General features: G+C 38.2%; 1 protein-coding gene across 1 annotated transcript in view; it reads right to left on the bottom strand.

The window, feature by feature from the left end:
* Positions 1-16,090, bottom strand: part of cdh7a (cadherin 7a) — a 53,361-nt gene extending 37,271 nt beyond the window's left edge. Inside the window, exons 1-2 of the mRNA XM_043223600.1 lie at positions 15,295-16,090; positions 8,333-8,794 (exon numbers count right to left, since the gene is read on the bottom strand). Coding sequence (XP_043079535.1) covers positions 8,333-8,575 — 243 coding nt within the window. The 5' untranslated portion in view covers positions 8,576-8,794; positions 15,295-16,090. The remainder of the gene's footprint in view (positions 1-8,332; positions 8,795-15,294) is intronic.
* Positions 16,091-17,019: the final 929 nt, after the last annotated feature.

Here is a 17,019-nt window from a genome sequence, read left to right as displayed (position 1 = left end):
ACATAGCTTTTAACTGCATTTAGGCTACCAGCAGTCAGAAAACAGCAATGTTTACTTAGGCCCATCATAAGAAATAACATAGTATCAGACCATAGCTTTTTACTACATATAAATAATTTGTCTGCTTTCTACAGTCTTCATAAAAACAGCACAGTTAGATAGTATGCTGTGGTAAATTATCATAAAATAACTCTGAATGGCAACAGTAGGCCTACTTCATGTTCATGTTTCTAGTCATATTAGCTTCAAGTACTGGATCAAACAACCTTCATACTTTCTGTCATTTCCTGGAGGAGAGGGTAACCTATTTTTGCAGCGATAGCATGATTAGCATTGCTCTTTGAGGATGACTGCGCTCTGTTGCAGGCTGACGAACAGGGGAAACTCCCACCACATCAAGGTTAGCACAGTGACTCAGCATCTGGTTTGTTTAAGAATCGTCTGTGAGTTTTTCACATGGCCGCTGGTTAGCATCATTGCAATTAGCTTTTGTGCTTCATTAGCATCACCATTCTAAAGCTAAGGGATTTAGGCCTAACTGATTGGACACATTAAAATGCTATTATCTATTTTGTATCATAACATATTGTTGGGAACGATTAAGAAAACATTTTTAGTTTTTAATATCTGATATCAGCCTGACTTTATTTCTAGGTATTATATAAATGAAAAAGATAATATGGAAAATTGTCTTCAACACTGCAAAAATGCTTCAAAATTCAGTGAGATCAAGCAAATTATATTGCTTACCCCATTGGCAGATTATTTTGCTTATTTCAATTAAAAGCTTGTTAAAACAAGACAATAATTTTTACTTGACTAGAACATCATTCTTGATTTATAATTTTTTAGATATTTTGGCATGAAACAAGACAAGTAAAGCATTTTTTGAGTACCACTACGAGTGCTTTGCAAAGCTGTGGGTAGGTAATGTCTCAAGAAGGGAAGATGACACTATACTGTTTTATTCATATCTTTGTCACCTTGGATTTACCCCTAAAACTTTAAGTGCCAAAAACAGCACTTGCATTTGTCTGCCATAAATGCATTGCAAGACACACAAAGGATGTGAGCTGTTATCTCGAGATGGAGATGGGAGATGTTTTATACTATAATTAACATGAACAGGAATGTGCAAATTATACATTAATGGTGCCATAGTGTGTCTAAATGGTTGCATTTTGCAACTTTTTCTGCAAGATTTGTTAGAGCTTGGAAGTTGCCTGGCTTTCTTTGATTATGCACTGCTATTTTTGTAGCGTATGAGAAAAATCAAGTGGCACATGCTTGAAAAACATAAAGAAACAGCGTTACATTTCCGAACCATTTATCAGTTTGGGCCAACAGACTGTGCAGTGCAAGCTCAGAGGAAGTGTATTTATTTTCAGATCGACCTCACAACATCACTGTTAAACTGTGCTGCAGTTTATTAAAATGTCCAGTGAGAAGTGTTTGGATTTGGAGCAAAGGTCCTTGCTAAAAGCGTCAATGTCTTTGTGATTTAAACTGTGAGTCAAAAAAGTCTAGATGGAACCAGGCTTAAAAAAATTAACAAGTTGAAAGGCTTTTAAATAAATAAATCACCAATATTTGTCATGGATTTACTGTATTAACTATAACTATGGTATTTTGAAAATAATGGTATTTATTCATAATTAATGTTGTTATTTAATTAAGTAATGTATATTGTGCTTATTGTATAACAAAAATAAGACAGTATTTAGTTAGTATAATTGCAGTAATATATATACATACATGAGGAATTTTTAAGTATCTGCATTTCAAATTAAACAAAATGTTTATTTTTGACAAATTCTGCAATATCTGCAGCTTATGCTTGAAATAATATATATATATATATATATATATATATATATATATATATATATATATATATATATATATATATTTTTATATAAAAACTTAACATCAGGTGCAAATGATAGTCTGCAATGATCAATAATCAAACTGACTACCGACTAAACTAAACTTTGATTTGTGTTAACACAAATCTCTAGCATTAGCACGAAGGCCTGAAGCGAGGTATGGTACAAGTTTGTCAGCTGTCAACAACTGCCGCATTACCACATAAGCATATACCGCATGGTCTCATTAAAACAACAATTGCCTTAGAGATACCCTTGGCTGACCGTTTAAAGGTGAAAGAAATCCAGCTTGGCATTCCGGAGCCGTTCATACGTCAATGCTTTTTGTTTGTGACTTCTAACGGTTAATGACAGAGCTGGGATGCCCATTGTCTTCCTTGTTCCAGGCTCAAGCGATGTAGCTCTTTCCAATGTCATTTTCCTTTGCTTTTAAAACCATCTTACCACCCCGGGTAATCAAGAGCCATACTAAAATCCGCTCTATAATAAAGGCAAACGACTGAATCTTGAGGAAAGGCAGTCATTTGTACTTGATAGCTTTTTACATACTGGATCTATTTGCCAGTGCCTTTCAATACGCTCTCTTGGTGTGGGATTCTTCCCCCTGTTGTAATATTTCACCTGAATCAACACCTGCAGAGTGCTATATAAATGCAAATGGTATTTTATTGTGTTGCCGAGCTGCTCTTCGCCGAGGAAGTGCGAGCCACATCTCGGCCTTATTGTGGAAGATTCCTTATTCCCTGTCATTAGATTCAGTGGTGTCAGCTCATATCACTCTCCATATGAGAAAGACTCAGCCGGATTCTATTAAAAAAGCACTTCTGTGACTAGACACCCTCAATGCCCTTAGCCTTAATTATCTGAAAAGACACGATTCACTTTCTTCACCATCTCCATTTGTGGGCGTTCAGGTGCAAGCCCGCACTCAGCGAGCGTATATGTGAACACACGCACTCGCAAGGTTGGCACCGGAGCCCTGGCCGTGACTGCCAACCCAATGACTTTCATCTGCACTGATGACAAATGGCCATGGCATGGACCAGTAAGGACTGGAAGCAGATGAAAAGCGGCCCATCTTCTCCAGCGCTGCATTTAATTACCCAGCATATGTTAGAAATCACTCCAAAGAGGATTTGGGGAACGCTTGTTGATCCGCAACATGAAAAGAGCTCTTTCTCTTCTGTTTCATTTTGTTTAATTCAGTTTGCGCAAATCATTGATGTGGTGGGAGGGCGGGCGCGACGGAGGCCGCGTTTAATCTGCTCGGCCTGGCTGACGAAAAGCTTCCCGGTGGCCAGAAGGGGAGAGAAGTGTGGATCTCTCATCCTCGCCGCGGGGTTACGGCGGCACTACTGGTCTGCTTCTCATTAAGTGCGCGTTTAGAAGGTGAGCTATGAGTTGTTTTTGGCAGGCTAGGAAAAAGGAAATGCAAATGGGCTGCGACGGAAGTCGGCCTGGGAATGCTCCCCCCCCAGTGCTATTACACAGACTGCACCATCAAAGGATCCCCCCCAATTAAGGCTGAATTCAAAGCCTCTATCTCTGGCGCACTCAGTGAATATAGGCAGAATCTGATCGGACATTCAACGCCCAGCTGAGGGATTCAAACCGACGGGCCCTGCACATCTTATGAAGCTCAAATACAGGAATGGGAGGACAGCAAGCAGCTGAGAGGCCTTGATACAGTATGGCGGATAATCAGAGATGCATTCCGAACCAAAGGCAAGATTTTTAATTGCATTGCGGGATACGAGTCTAGGTAACTTAGTGCGACGGAACTATTAACAGCATCGGACACTTGTTTATGCTTATTCCGAAGTGAACTTGCATGGAAGTGCTGTAATGAATGTGTACTTTCAGTGGAGACACTGGGGTCATTTCTAATAATTGTTGATATTACTGAACTCACCCCGGAGACACGGATATGCATTATTCATCGCGCTCTCTTTGACATCCCTCTCGTTTGAGCATTTTATTCAAGCTGGACCTATCATATCCATATTCATCAGGCTGCAAAGAGGTCACCATGGGCAATAATCCCAGTCGCTGATGGTACGATATCAAGATGGCAAAGACATATTCATTATATTCATTCTGGTATAATTTTGCAGATAATAACGGGTGAGCAGATTGGTCTTTGGTATGTTCTACCGCATGTTTGGTCGAGAATAAGCCTCTCTGTTCGCTTCTGTGCATGCTTGTTGCTCAGAGTAACAAAAAAAATCTTCTTTTCCAGCATGAATTGTGAGGGACAATCGATAAAGCATAAAACCAAGAGCAGAAAATGTTATTTCAAGTGTTGATTAGAGATGGAAATTAAAGATTACTTATGTTTCCAGCAAAGACTGTTTGATGGCAAAAAAACAATGATGTAAACGACAAGATTGAGTATGATGGAGATTGGTGAAAATTGCTTCAAAAGATTCTTCTCTTTTACTCTCTGGAAGCATCAAAGTTCATTTAGTCTGGTGTCTCAAATTTTCGCCTGAAAAAATGTATATGAGCACACAGCAACTTTTGGCTTGAACGTAAAGGTGAGGTTGATAAAAGTTTTGGGCATCATCGAGGCAACTGTTCCTGACAGGGCAGGGTCAAAAGGTCAGAATAATTCACACACGCCTACTCACGCCTACCAGTGTGCACATCTACCTTGTATGAAACGTTTTCATATGTCTTTGCAATATGCATAAAGCATTGTATTGAACATAGACAACAGGTTTAGGTTCCAAACTTCATATCTTGCTCTTACTTGCCTCAAAACTTGACCTTGGCTAGCAAACACTAGCATCCATAAACTACTGTTTAAATGTTTGGGCTCTGTAAAATGTATTATGTTTTTGAAAGGATTTAGTTATGCTTATGCTGAAGATTTAAGTTATAATAAAATAGTTTAAAATTTAATTCTGTACATTATGCAGCCTTCATCAACTTTGGGTATATCTCATAATTAAATTATAAATAAATCAACATATCTGCCCCCGGGATATCAGCATCAGTCATGAAAAAAAAAAACCCCATCTCAGTCAACCACTACTCATGTCTTTATTGTTTTGCTGTTGATATCATGAAAAGGGGAATAGGCATAAAAAGAAAGAGAATATGAAAATAGTCTATAAGATCTCATGGTAAGTTATTTGTGAGGACCCTGTCTTTTATGTCTGTATTATGCTACCATTATCCTGATGAATAAGGCCATCTTTCAAGCTCACTAGTGATCAAAGGATGGATGTCTACATAAAAGCCAAGAAAGGAGAACAAGCAGTCAGCCAATGACCATCATACAGAATACATTCAGCACTTGAGACGCAGAAGATAAAAAAATTTAAAAGAGAAACTAAGAGGAAAATGTTATTGCTCTGAGGTTGCTCTTAATGGAGTTCTCAGTTTTGCCTAATGAACTTTGTCTCAGATGTTTCTCCTAGAATGCCTTAAAATAAAAGAGGAATTAAAGGAAGTGACAAATCTGTTAGATGTTGACATATAACAAGAGTTTAAAACTATAAAAAAAATAAGGCTTTTCCTCTCTGAAATTTACCTAAGAAATAATAATCTCTTCACAGTCCAGTAGAAACACCTGGTAGCTTTGAGTGATTTGATTTGCAGGTTCTCTTTCCTATGGGAAGATAGAGAGATAGGCCACCCCATACTGTACATTACTCCACTGATCATCATTCAGTGCGGGGGAAACATTTGTGTTCAGTCACTTCTCTTTTGCCCGGATCCCTCCGGCTAGAGTGAATTGGAGATGAGCCAAAATCTAATAAGGTTCAACCTGGCTGTCAGGGTTTGAGTGTGTGATGGTAGAGAGGTGTGTGTGTGTGTGTGTGTGTGTGTGTGTGCATGTGATGTAGTGGCTGAGAGATAATGTATTGTAAAAGCCAAGGATAGTAGAGCAGGTGGCTTGCTGGAGTATCTGACTCATTATCTTTAAAACGGGAAAGTGTTTGGCTGTCTTTGCATTTAGCATCGAGCTAACCGCTTATGAGCCTGTGCTAGCAGACTGGAGCCAATGCATAAAAGAAAAGATGTTTTCCACTGTGACAATGCTTTTTCCCCTCTTTGTGTGGCTCATTTACTTTAGCTTAAAGTATGACTATTAAATCTACATTGTATCAAAGAGGTCAGATCAAACACTACATGTGACATTCATTAAACACATGATCATCCACATGCCGAACAGTTTTGATCAAACAATGCATCAAGCTATGCATGTTCATCTAAACGCCGGCATTAATGAGAGGAGAATTGATGGCTAAAACACTTTAAAAGCCCTGACTGATTGGACAGTATACGTCAACCTCCATTCTCCAGTGCTTTCATTTAAAGTGTCTGAAAATGAATGTCACACAAAGCTTTTAAAATAGACTGAGAGTAATGTTATATTACTGACTCAAATATTCACATGTAGGAAATATGCAGGCAGAGTCTCTGTTCTGTGCATGTACAGAACAGAGAAAAACTTGATTGACACATTTAAGGTGTAAAAGGTGGCAATTTCACTTGCCATTAATGAAAAGGAACAGTTTCTAATTAGTTGATACAACACTGCTATTTCAAAACATCAGTTCAGCAAATGTGACAATCAAAAGTGTTTAAACTTTATATTCATAACATCATATTTTAGCTTTTAATGGGAAGTTTTCTAGTTCACTTTGATGTACAGATGCATTCAACATGCTGCCTTTTCAGTTTTTTTACTCTTCCAATTTCAGTGAATGGTTTTTTTAGATTGAAGAGAAGCGTTTTTTTGTTAGAGCTTCATAGCACATATATAAGAAGATCAAGGATAATTGGGTTCCTTATGATATGACTTCTTTAAAATGAAAATTATTAGCAAGGTCCCTGTATGGCAATTCTACACACAATAGCTAGTCATGTTTAATCACCATCACATGTTTAACAGAAATGGCAATCATGTGCGGCTGAGGCACAAGACTTTGCCAGACACTCCAGAGAAATAAGTCTGAGCGACTGGACAGCTCTAGTGGCTTCTGAGCGCCACAAGTACATTATCTAAATAAACATGTCAGCTCAGTTAACAGGCAGCCACTGGATGAGATCTAAGACCCCAGTTACACCTGGTATTAAGATTCATTTCAGGTAATTTGTTTGAAACGGGACAGCGCTAAATGCAAGTGAAAACATATTAGCATTCTGCCTCTTCAACTACATTCAGAGGCGATAGAAAATGTGACCACACTATATGTGACCCAGAGTGGTCAAATGAGATGGACACCACCATTCAAAAGTGTAAGGATAGTAAGGTTTTTTTCTGAAATAAATTAATACTTTTATTCAGAGAGGATTTAATAAGATTTCCATTTAAAAAAATGTTTCTGAATTGGTTGTATGGCCACAAAAATAGTAGGCAGCATAAATGTTTTCAGGATTGACAATAATAAGAAATTCATTTGAGCAGCAAATCAGGATATTAAAATGATTTCTGAAGGATGAAGACTAAAGAAATGTCTGCTGAAATAATTTAATAAAAACTTATAATAAATAAATTCTATCTAAATATATATAAAATATAATAAATGAAAAATATATATATATAATTTTTATATATATATATATATATATATATATATATATATATATATATATATATAAAATTATATATATATATATTTATATATATATATATATATATATATTTTTATATATATATATATATATATATATATATATATATATATATATATATATATATATATATATTTATATATATATATATATATTTATATATATATTCAAAAGTGTCCCTATTATAGATAAGTTCATATTTTGGTTTTGGTAGTGCCCAACAACAGGTTGACATGACGCAAGGTCAAAAAACGATTTCATTGTCTTATAATATACATTAATTTTTGCTTTACTTGCTTAATGACTCCCAAACAATTAATTTTTCCAAAGCCCTTCTTTGTGCGGTGCTTATCTGCTGTGATTTTCATTTTATCATGCCTGTAATGCCTGATAAAGCAGAGCTGCTTTGTGTACAGCCTCACCGTGGAAACAACTATAAAAAGTCATTTTTTAAAATTCCATAATTTCCATCCATGATAACATTTCACAATGCCGCTGTTTTTAGTGTATTTTGTGTCAGATGCATGCAGCCTAAGAGGCTTCTTTCAAAAACATTAAACAATCTTTCTTTTAGGATCAACTGCAGCGCATCATAAACAGGATCTAACACCACATCATGACCACAAGGACAGCAAGTCAAGGTTTTAGTACAGAAAAGATGATATGTATATCAACAAACATCATCAAAAGGATGAAAAATATGACCGTATTATAATATTTAGTAGCACTCAGCTATGTGGATTCGTATATTTCCCACACTTTTGATAATTCCTACATTTGTTTCGCTTTATGTGTTCCTCAATGACCTCAATGCACTTGATACATATAAAAAAAAAATCAGAGCAATTTCGCTTTACCTTGCCAACATAAAGAGGGTCATCTCCCGTGTACTCCTCCAGGACGAAGAATTGGTTCCACACCCAGTTGCGCTTGTGTCTTTGAAGGGATGCACCCACACTAGCTCTGAAGGGCCTGAGGGATGCCGGGCGGAGCGGTATAGAGTTCAGAGTCATCCCCCAGCAGCCCACGTCCCACTGGGCTAACAGCAACATAGTCATTACAGTTAGTCCAGTCCACGCTGCAGAGCCTATGTGCATCATTTGGATTAAAGGATGAACGTAAAAAAAGAAGAAAATAAAAAAATACACTCCTCCGTACTGAACAGGCACCAAAGATCTTGAGGCTAAGAGGTGGCTCCTGGGAAACTGTGCACCACCCTCAGCACTGGCGTGGGTAGCTGGATAGAGCAGACCGTCTGACCGGTGATTGATGGGAAGGACCACAGGAATGAACGATGATTGTAGCTGAAGCTCTCAAACCTGTGGTGAGAACAGACATCAGGGGGAGAGGTTGAGGAAAATCAGAGAGAGCGAAAGGGGTAAAAGAAACAAACAAAAAGAGTGTCTGTCAGCACAGATGCAGGCTTGATTTACTGTCGTTTTTATAATACCACTTCACATTTGAACCCCAGATTAAGACAACATGACTTTTGGCATTTCAGAGGTTGCTGTCTGAGATGCAGGTGCAGGCAGAGAGCTACAGGTGAGCAAAACGGACATGCGGCTCTTTCCTTTGGATGGGTATTTGACAGCGCTGCTGAAAGTGGAGCACATTAATCTTTAGGGCTGAAGGGAAGCGGGGAGGGAGGGGGAAACAGACAGAGGGAGAAGGGTAGAGCTCCAATGCAAAGGTTTGGAGAAATAAAGCAAATATGTACCATCTCAAGTTCCAACAAAGGAAAGAGTAGCTTCATTATAATACTTGGCTTATGCAAGACAGCATATGGGTCAATGTCAAATAAAAGTGTCCAGAAATACAGTTTCTGAACTGTACATTTTGGTTTTATATGATCTTGAAAAATGTCTAGACCAAAGCTCCAATGAAATTGTGATAAAAAATAAAGTTAATCTGACCACCAAGTAAAAGAATGCGAGTGTACACATCTAAATACAAAAGAATACAAAATAAATCAATCAATAAATAAAAGATTTCAATATATAATACATATATTAGACTGATCTTTAGCAAGCAATAAATAAACACCTTATTTTATAGCTTAAACTATCCATGCCTTGTCATAAAATTGTTAATAAATATTAATAAGCAGATAAGACTTTTTTTCATTTTTAAAGAAATATCAAAAGCTTGTGCCATTCTCACTGTTTATAATGAGACTTTTTCTTCATTATGTTGGGAGGGCAGCCACGCACACACACACACACACACACACACACACACACACACACAGGCACATATATAAAAAATTCCTATCGGTGTTGTGTGTCATATATGTATATGTATGAACTGTATTTCTGCAATTTGTAATTGTATTTTGTATTTTTTATTGTAATTTCATAGTTACAGACCAAAAAAAAAACTGCATACTGTCACTGGCCCTCAGCTTATCATCATCACCTCACAACTATGGCATTAAATTATTCTTTAGTAGTAGCAGTAGTCATTTAGTAACTTTGTAATCCAATGTCACTTACAGTATTTTTGTACTGTCTGAATCTCACACCGGTGTTGGTTAAGCACTTCGCTCAAGAGCACAACGGCAGTGGCTCGTGAATGGTCCCATCTGGGGTTTGAACCTTCAACCTCTAGCTTAAGAGCTGCTACTAAGGACTACAAAGCCTCGCCACACCGTAAAAGTGTCTTATGTAAGTGACACTGGATTTTTTTTTTAATAGTGTATAAAAAAACCCTCATGCTCCAAATTGCAATGGAGAACTACAATTTAAAAGTGTGCACTCTAAGTTGAAGTGACAAAATTCCAGGCACAAATTTCTCCTAAGGGGTCCCTGGAGCTTCTCGGTCCGAGAGAGCCTTTTAGGTGTTTCTAACATCCTTTTAAAGTCAAACACTTACAAGTCTGGAAAAAATAGTTCAAAAGGGATTTGGATAGAGCACATATACGTTCTCTGGAGAAATCTGTCCTTCCAGCAGTTCTAACCCACAGCAGCAGGATTCACGCCCCAACAGCTTATTTTGATGTTGAAGAGGATGTCGAAATCTCCACGGAAATCCCTCGTTGTCCGAGAAAAGATGAGATCTGACCTACGCTTTAGAGAAAGAACAACTCCTATATTGGGTTTAGAGTCCGTGGCAATTCGAAACCTCGCAATTATCACAGCATGTTCATAAGATCTATTACAATATTTTATGCAGGTTCAGAAGGGCTTCAAACAGTGACGCTTTATGAAAGTGTTAAATCATTAGCATTATTAAAAAATGTTGACAGTAATATAAGGTTTAAATAAAAGGTGTTAAACGCATCTGAGACATAAAAGCTATGACAGATGCTGTAGCTGTGGTAAATAAGAGCATACGTGAAGCTAAGGCTCTGAAGGTGAACAGAAGAGTAAATCACAAAGCATCCCTCAGGGAATCCATTCCCTCCTTGTATTCCCTCCAAGCTCAAAAGCGGCAGCGCTGCTGGAGGAGAACAGAACGTCTTGCGCTTTGCTTCAGAAGACCACAGTGCCAGGACCCCTCAGTGGGGAAAAGTCTCATCTAAAGCCTGTAATCTCTATCGTAAGCTTCACTTTATAGGGGAATTACAAGTGCTTAGCGACTGATTAGATCTCTATGCGTTTGACTGAGTAGATTCAACAAAAGTTTTCAAAAATGGCTGACAGGTTTCAAAAAAACACAGTTATGGCAAAATAATCCGCTACACGTCTCAATTATCTCCGACCTCGAATAGTTTCATTGAAGTGCTACATGACACTACTGCTAAATAAAAAGAGCTTTGAGTGTGGAATGCTTATAGCGTAGCGAAGGCTAATAAAGAGAGCTGGAAGGTGATATGGATCATTTATCAAGCTTGCATTAAAACTCGGTAAAAAAGGACATAGGAAACGAGCCCTGGGATTTTTTTAATGCGGTGTGTCTCAAGCAATATCTCAGGACATGTTTACATGACATAGCATTTTTCAAATGTGCCCAAATCGCTTAGGTTCCAGCCTATGAGGAAATAATATATAGGAAGTTACAACAGGACACACACACACACACACACACACACACACAAAAAAAACATCTGATTTAATTTTTCTGAAATGAATGTGAGGGCAGCATGTCACAGTCTCAGATCCTTTCCAACATCGACACAATTAGTGAACTGAATTGAATCAACTGACTTAAGCTGTATAATGACTATTGCCTTCTGTAGAGTTGGTAGCTGAATGTAACTCAATTTATAACTGATGAACTGATGCGGTATAGATTGCATTACTCCCTGCCGACTTTTCAGCAGCATTTGTTCTGTTTGTATTTTTCCCATAGAGTCTTTTAACCAAGCCAACCAGCTACAAGGTGAATCACATTACAGACTTTTATCTGACACAAAAAAGCATTTGAAAACCATATAAATACAATATAAATACAAAGGCACACCGCTGTGTACTTGACAGTTTTAGTGAGGGAATAACTACCATTCTATGAAGCACTGTGAAAGACAATCAAATCAAAAAGATAACTATTCATTAATGGTTCATTCATTAACAATAAATTTAAAGATTATTACAAAATATGCATACACACCAATGTATTTTGGCAAATCAATTAGGTCGTTTATTATTATTTGGTACAATTTCCTTCACATCTCTCCGATTTTCTGTACAGTATAGGTTAATATAGTTTTTCACCATAATTTTGTTTTCACAAAAGCATATACCATTGATTAAATCTGCAGTCCGTATGTTTTTCCTCTCTGTCGTTATCTCTGTTTGAATCTTGCATCTGCTGTAATTTGCAGAATTTTCTTCTTTACATGTGTTGTCCATCGACACAGCTCCTCAGTGCGGATGAATCGATTGTTCTGAGGTGTACGTGTCAGTCACACAAGTGTGTCTATTCACTGTACTCGAGAAGACACTACGTCTTGGCATTATGTGCAGTAAGAAGTTTTACTAGAAAACGCCACCTGAGCAAGTAAATAACATGTCTGCCTGTTTTGTTCTTACCAACTGAAGAAATTATTTTTTTATTTATTCCTTTATTTTTACAATAAACCGACAGTGATTAAATTGCATGGTTAGCTCAGATCGTGTCAAATCATGCAAATTATTATTACGGTTATACTTTTCTTCTCAGATTGTTTTTGTTAACAACATCAGCATTGCATGACTATGTATTACTAGGTTATCTTTAGATTTCAATTTCTATACGGTCTAATATTCAATTGTCGTATCATTCTAATGTCTTTAAAAGTAATTCTTTTTACCTCAAAAACATAATTATTTCAGGTATAATTATTCCTAAGGAGTCCTTCTTAATGTAAACAGAGTAACTAGCTTTGAACACTGAATAATACACTGATCAATAATTGATTTTAGATCATTTTTAGCCAAAAAAGTCATGGAATGCAGCTTTAACCACCTTGGAGCTCACAAAAGGTCTGTCTTCAAAGGTTATGATTCAAAATCTTTTTTTCCCAATGGAGAACATGAATGGAGTCTTTACTTCTGAAATATGACAGTTGCACTCTATCATCTTCTGTAGAGCTGATTTACAGCTAAAATTAAATTTGTTGCATAATTGATAAAGTTTGCAACATTAATACTGTTGTTGTCCTGTTTATTAATGTGAAGCTGCTTTGAAACAATCTGTACTGGCACCATATAAAAAAAATGTGCCTTGATTGCTAAACATCCAAATCTGTGCGTTTTTTGGAATTGGGATCCTTAAAAAAAAACCTTTTTGGTTTCAAACAAATTGGTATTTTAGAGTAGACAAACAATGGATTGTGTCTAAAAAAACGATTTACTGTACAGTACATGGTAACTAAATGCCATGCTATCAGTGTACTATATTTGTTCCTCTTCTCTTTCCCACCCCCCACTAACATTATTCCCCGCCCGAATCTGCTCGCTGTCGGGCTTGGCTGAGGCCCCGGACTTTGTGTTCAGCACAGATCGCCCAAATGGTCTGGGACAGGATGATGAAGTCTCATTAGCCCCCCATGCCATCTGACGAGAGGAGCTGAGGCTTCAGCGCAGACCGCCCTGTGAGAGAGCGCCCACAGCCACAGCCAGAGATTCAGCTCCAAAAACCCATCTCAACACACTCTTTAGTCATAGCCCCCCTGCGGTGCAAGAGCGATTGTGGCACTCACCAGGGACAGTATGCTCCAACACAGAGCAAAGCAAGGCTCCTGGCATCTGGACATCAAACACAGCACAGTGCGGACTGGTAGCATATGGCCTTCTTATTATGGCTGCCCTTCGCTGTGCCGACTCTTGAGGGTGACTACGACAAGATTACGAAAGGATCTGGGCTGGATATGACTGCTTATGGCCATGCAAGATGAAAAATTGTAATAGAGAACACATTTATAATATATTAAAAAAGTATTATTCATTACACACTTCACCAAAATGTTAATATACAATTTTTGTAATAAGTTCTTTGTTTATGCACGAAGCTGTCACTTAATAATCTGAAAGGCCTGGAACCAAATGTTTATAAAAAGTTATAGATTTATACAAATTTGCATATTTTACATTTCTGGCACAGGCATATTACACTTAAGTTGAAAATAAAACAAGTTCATTTTTTTAAGAAATACAGCTTTAGAATTGATTGTATAACTTAATGTTTTACTTGTATCCGTATAATTAATTTTACTAGCAATTTCCAAACGTCATCAATCTAATATCTAGAATGACTATTCTTACAACGGTGGGTTCTATTTTCACATCTTTCCTCGGGATCCCCCCAACCACATCTAAAATCTTACCGGGACCCCCATATTACAGGATAGCATTCTTGGTCATCCCTCCCTGACAACAGCCCCGTTTATGCATGGGCAGAAGTGCAAATAGTGTCCAAACCAGATGTTAAATCAGGAAATAAGCTATTACGAAGCAACACAATAACAACTACATATTCTACAAATAATACTGAAAGTAAAAAAACACACACACACCTAAAACCACAATTAATTTTTGGATTTAAGCCACATCAAGTTGGCCCTCACAGTTCACTCAAAGCGCCACCTAGCGACCGCTGGCTTCACATTGCAAGCGAAGTTTCTACTACTAGCCTCGGTGCTGTTGTTGGCATTGCAGTGGCGTCCTGACGGGGAGATATTTGATATCGATACGGAGGTGTGAGGAAAATCTGCACCTCGGTGCTTGCGATGTCCGCACTTGTTTTGGTACAACACTAACCAAACCAAAAAAATAAACAAATATACAAACAAAAGCCTCTAACTCTCACCGAGGTATTTTCACATCAAAAAGTCTTTCACAGGCACACTACAGACGACGGTATTTGCATCACAAATGCGAGTCCCTGGCAAGGTCCCAAGTATTGCTCTTAGGACTGAGAATTTGTACTTCGTAGCGACTCGATTAATATGCTGACTGCCAGACCTTAACTTTTGAACATCACAGATGCTCCTGAGGGAAAAGCGCTGAATATTAAAACATCACAGGCAGTGAGAAAAACTTTCAGAGCGGCTGCTAAAAATCTTAATGCTGACCACACGGTTCGACGATATCTAAAAGTGCATAGCGCGTGAATATATTTATAATGTTACATTACACATTACTGTTCTTCTTTTATTTCACGTTTCTCTTTCCGTTGTGTCATACATGCCGTACTTTAACGCAAGTGCGTTATATTGAACTAACAATTAAAAAAATTAAATACGCAAAAATAATGTTTCGGCAGTATTGCGATTCCTCAACTTTTCGATTGCCGTGATATGATTTTGTAGCTTCCTGATGTGTAAACGTGCACTGCAACCTACATTCGGTCCGTACGGTATTGCGCCTCAGTCAGCAAACACTGCATAAATCAGACTCACCTTTTCCTCCTGGTCCTTCGCGTGTTTGTAAATTGTGAACGTTCGCGTGAAAATGCAGAAGGATTCCGTCACGTCGCAGCGGCTCTAGACGCGCTCTTCCCGAGTGAGTGAAGGAAACATATTCAGGAGCATCCCTGCACTACAGGCGTCTTTCCCTCCGTTCCGCTCAATCACTGCGCTGCTCGCTCACACTCCGCGCGTCTACAATAAGCCCTATTGAGAAGCCACAGCTGCAGCGAACCTCAGCCAGGGGAGAGCACTGTGGAGAGACTCACAAAGGGACCACAACACTGTCGGCCATCCGTGAAGCATGCCTCGGGAGCCTCAGTCCCCACAAACTCTGGGAAAACAGTGGTTACGCGCAACTTATTGTCTCCAGTGAAAGTGGCAGACGAAATGGACAAGTCTCTGTTAGTGTGCTACAGGAGCATCGTTCATCAGGGAAACGTTGCACTGAGGGGAGGTGCCGATGTCAGTCAGCGTATCCAAGGTGCCGCGGCGATTGTAGGATTCTAGGGGGGCCACCGAGGGGCCAAAGGGAGCAGAGAGGGACCAAATTAAAACCTCGTCAAGACGATGCTGTGTTCTTGAGATGTGGGCTCAAGATCTCGCATTTTTAAAGATATTTAAGAAAAAGAAGTTGACACACCTAAACTTTATCTATGATCGATGAAAAACACATATATATATAATTGAATTCTTGTCACATGTTGGACGACAGAGGTTTAAAATAATGCTTTATCAACATAAAATTTAATTACTGAACTATTTAATTACTGAACTGAAGTATTGTTACCATAAAATTAATGTTGAATCATTTTACTGGTTATAAGACTCTAGGTGTGTGTGTGTGTGTGTGTGTGTGTGTGTGTGTGTGTGTGTGTATGGAGTGTAGGCTATATTACCTGTAATATTAGTGACAGCTTTTGTACCTTCATTGCTGAGAGTGTACTGATGTGTTATGTGCCTTTGTATGTTTACATCTAAATCTATACTTGCCATACACCTAGAAAAAGTCCTGTACCTACTTAATGTAACCTTGGGTTTCTCTACAGCTCACTTGTTTTTGACTATTACGAGGTGCTTTGGAAGCCTGTCTTAAACCATTTTCCGTAAGCGATGCCTTTATACACAAAACACTGCCTGGGAAGTGAATGACTGGACAGCCAGGCAACTGCCTTCAGTTTCAGATGCAGCACTGGGATGTTTCACTGCTTTATCAGTCTGCTTGTCACTGTTCAATGTGTGCGGTGCTGAGAGGAAGCGGATTTGCCTGGAGTAAGGAGCCTTTTTTTTTTTTTTTTGTAAAGTTGGAGCGCTGGCATTTTCTCTCTTGCAATGGAAACAGAGATGATTTTCCTATCGCAAGGAAGTCGCTTGGACCAGGGTTTCTTATGGAGAGTAATTGAAAAAAGTGGAGTGGATCGAGGGCACAGGGCGCTTTGGGCGGAAAGGGGAAAATCCGCCCTGCCACTTCGCTCACATAAAACACTCCAGACCTGATTTCTGTGTGTATGCTTTAGCATATTTTCATTGACCTTTAAGAAATAAACAAACTAACTTTTTCTCAGAAACATTTAACAATACGGTTAAAATATCAATAATACTGCAAAATAATTTGCACGTACAAAAGGCAAGTACAAGATGAAATACATGGCCTGGAAAAATATTATAATATGCGCTCTCTAAGACAAACATTTGGACATGTGCAGTGTGTATCATAAG

This window comes from Puntigrus tetrazona, chromosome 2 (genome assembly GCF_018831695.1).
Source record: "Puntigrus tetrazona isolate hp1 chromosome 2, ASM1883169v1, whole genome shotgun sequence".
Classification (NCBI taxonomy): domain Eukaryota; kingdom Metazoa; phylum Chordata; class Actinopteri; order Cypriniformes; family Cyprinidae; genus Puntigrus; species Puntigrus tetrazona.
The sequence above is the reverse complement of the archived record's forward strand: the minus strand, read 5'-3'. Positions and strand labels throughout refer to the sequence as shown.